The sequence below is a fragment of the Brachyistius frenatus genome, unplaced genomic scaffold (genome assembly GCF_029030835.1).
Source record: "Brachyistius frenatus isolate BFR_SWC_R1_liver_20210118 unplaced genomic scaffold, ASM2903083v1 Contig_359, whole genome shotgun sequence".
In the NCBI taxonomy this organism is placed as follows: domain Eukaryota; kingdom Metazoa; phylum Chordata; class Actinopteri; family Embiotocidae; genus Brachyistius; species Brachyistius frenatus.
The window spans coordinates 146,799-149,433 of NW_027210958.1; the positions used below are offsets into that span (position 1 = coordinate 146,799).

Below are 2,635 nucleotides of genomic sequence, written 5' to 3' on the forward strand. Positions count from 1 at the left end.
GATCTGGAGAAGACTTGGAGAAAGGACCTGGAGAAGATCTGGAGAAGACTTGGAGAAAGGACCTGGAGAAAGACCTGGAGGAGACCTTGAGAAGACCTGGAGAAGACCTGGAGAAAGGACCTGGAGAAGACCTGGAGAAAGGACCTGGAGAAAACCTGGAGAAAGGACCTGGAGAAGACCTGGAGAAAACCTGGAGAAAGGACCTGGAGAAGACCTGGAGAAAGGACCTGGAGAAGACCTGGAGAAAACCTGGAGAAGACCTGGAGAAGACCTGGAGAAAGGACCTGGAGAAGACCTGGAGAAGACCTGGAGAAAGGACCGAGGAGGCTGCTGTCGCTTAACGACAGATGTGATCTATTTTGATAGATTTTACATGAGCTGTGAAACTTTACGTCAGAAACACCAACGAGGAAGAAAAAGAAACGTCATCTTTAAAGAAGGATTTTATTCCTCAAAATGTGAGTAAAAGAACTTTTCTAATGTTTTAAAGACGTTTCTAGTATTTAAAGTGTTTGTTTTGTGTTTAGTTGGTTTGTATGTAACTTCAGGAAACAGCTGTTCAGGTTATTTATCCCGTACACTCCAGTTTGTTTTTATAAATGAAAAGTTTCCAGCACTGATTTCTTGCTTCGGTTCTCTTCTGGGTTCAGATGAAACTCCCTGCGGAGCTCCGCCCGGTGACTCTGTGTGTGTGTGTGTGTGTGTGTGTGTGTGTGTGTGTGTGTGTGTGTGTGTGTGTGTGTGTGTGTGTGTGTGTGTGTGTGTGTGTGTGTGTGTGTGTGTGTGTGTGTGTGTGTGTGTGTGTGTGTGTGTGTGTGTGTGTGTGTGTGTGTGTCTGTGTGTGTGTGTGTCTGTGTGTGTGTGTGTCTGTGTGTGTATGTGTCTGTGTGTGTGTGTGTGTGTGTGTGTGTGTGTGTGTGTGTGTGTCTGTGTGTGTGTGTGTGTGTCTGTGTGTGTGTATGTCTGTGTGTGTGTGTGTGTGTGTGTGTGTGTGTGTGTGTGTCTGTGTGTGTGTGTCTGTGTGTGTGTGTGTGTGTGTGTGTGTGTGTGTGTGTGTGTGTGTGTGTGTGTGTGTGTGTGTGCGTCTGTGTGTGTGTGTGTCTGTGTGTGTGTGTGTCTGTGTGTGTGTCCATGTGTCTGTGTGTCTGTGTGTGTGTGTGTCTGTGTGTGTGTGTGTGTCTGTGTGTGTTTTTAAAATCTAAATGGTTCTGACCCAGTTTCACACAGAATAAATGGGTGTTGATCAGCTGTTTGATCCCACTCTTTGGTATTATTATGATTATGATTAATAAATATCTCTGTAGGTCCTCAGACTTCATTGACTCATTGATCCGAGTGTATTTATATGAACTCCAAGCTGAAGTTAGTGTTCTTGACTCTTCTTGTACTTCATGAACATCTGTAGAAACTAGAACATGTTCTGAACAGTAGAACCCGGATGGTTCTGATGACGTGTTGTTCTCCAGAGAAACAGCTGATCTCTGACAGTCTGTTTAAGTTTCTACATCAGAGCTGTGAACTTGTGACTGTGGACAGAAGATTCATAATGAAGAGCTGCTGATCAGCTGGTCTGAGGTGTTTCTGAGGCTGCGGTGCGACACCGCCCCCTGCTGGTAGCTGTGGTCACTGCTCAGGACGTGTCCCTACATGTCTGAGATTATGTCCAGGCATGTAGGAGGCTCAGTGAGTCACTGGCTGCAGTATAAAGATCCTCAGAGACTGAAGTGTTTGTTCACTCTGATCACAGCGATGGTGAGAAGAACTTCTGATGTCGGAGGATTTAGAGTCCAGATTCTAGATCATTTCTTGTGTTTGAGTTTCAGATCTTTATTTTAATCACCTGACAGAAGTGACATCTTTGATTTGTGCAGGATTTTATTTCGTTTGAGTTTTTATGTTCCTTGAAATGTTGTTTTCCATCTAACCCGGCTTCTCCTCTCGGTTTCCTCCAGTGCAGACTGATGGCTTGTCACAAGCCGATCCTGAGATGTCTGAGGAACGGCCCGACCCGACGGAACCTGTTTGGCCCGGTGGACCGGGACCATCTGCAGGTGGAGTACCAGGCCGCCCTGCGTAGAGACCTGGAGGAGGCGTCGCGGCGCTGGAGCTTCGACTTCCTCTCGGACGAGCCTCTGGAGAGCAGCGAGTTCCAGTGGGAGGTCGTCCCCGGAACCGGAGTACCGCCGCTCTACAGAACCTGCATACTGGGACAGGTCAGAGGTCAGAGGTCAGCGGAGACTGGAGTCACTCCCCGAGGAGGGAGGCTGCAGAAGGAGAACATCCCTCCTACTCCTGACAGATGTGAGCTGAAGATGGAGACGCTGGGGACTCTGGGGACGCTGGGGACGCTGGGGAGAGGAGAGGACGGCGCCATGAAGAGGAAGCAGACCAACATCACAGGTGTGAGCACTTCTTCTGAACACAAATAGAACGTCTGGAACACAAGTGGAACCTCTGGAACACAGGTAGAACATCTGGAACACAAGTACAACATCTGGAACACAAGTAGAACATCTGGAACACAAGTAGAACATCTGGAACACAAGTAGAACATCTGGAACACAAGTAGAACATCTGGAACACAAGTAGAACATCTGGAACACAAGTAGAACATCTGGAACACAAGTAGAACCTC

At 47.7% G+C, this 2,635-nt stretch overlaps 1 protein-coding gene across 1 annotated transcript; it reads left to right on the forward strand.

Moving 5' to 3' along the window:
* Positions 1-1,709: 1,709 nt before the first annotated feature.
* Positions 1,710-2,429, forward strand: cdkn1a (cyclin dependent kinase inhibitor 1A). The gene is made up of 2 exons (XM_069724037.1): positions 1,710-1,752; positions 1,953-2,429. The coding sequence occupies exons 1-2, from the start codon at positions 1,750-1,752 to the stop codon at positions 2,427-2,429; spliced, it is 480 nt and encodes a 159-aa protein (XP_069580138.1). The 5' UTR covers positions 1,710-1,749.
* The last annotated feature ends 206 nt before the right edge of the window (positions 2,430-2,635 follow it).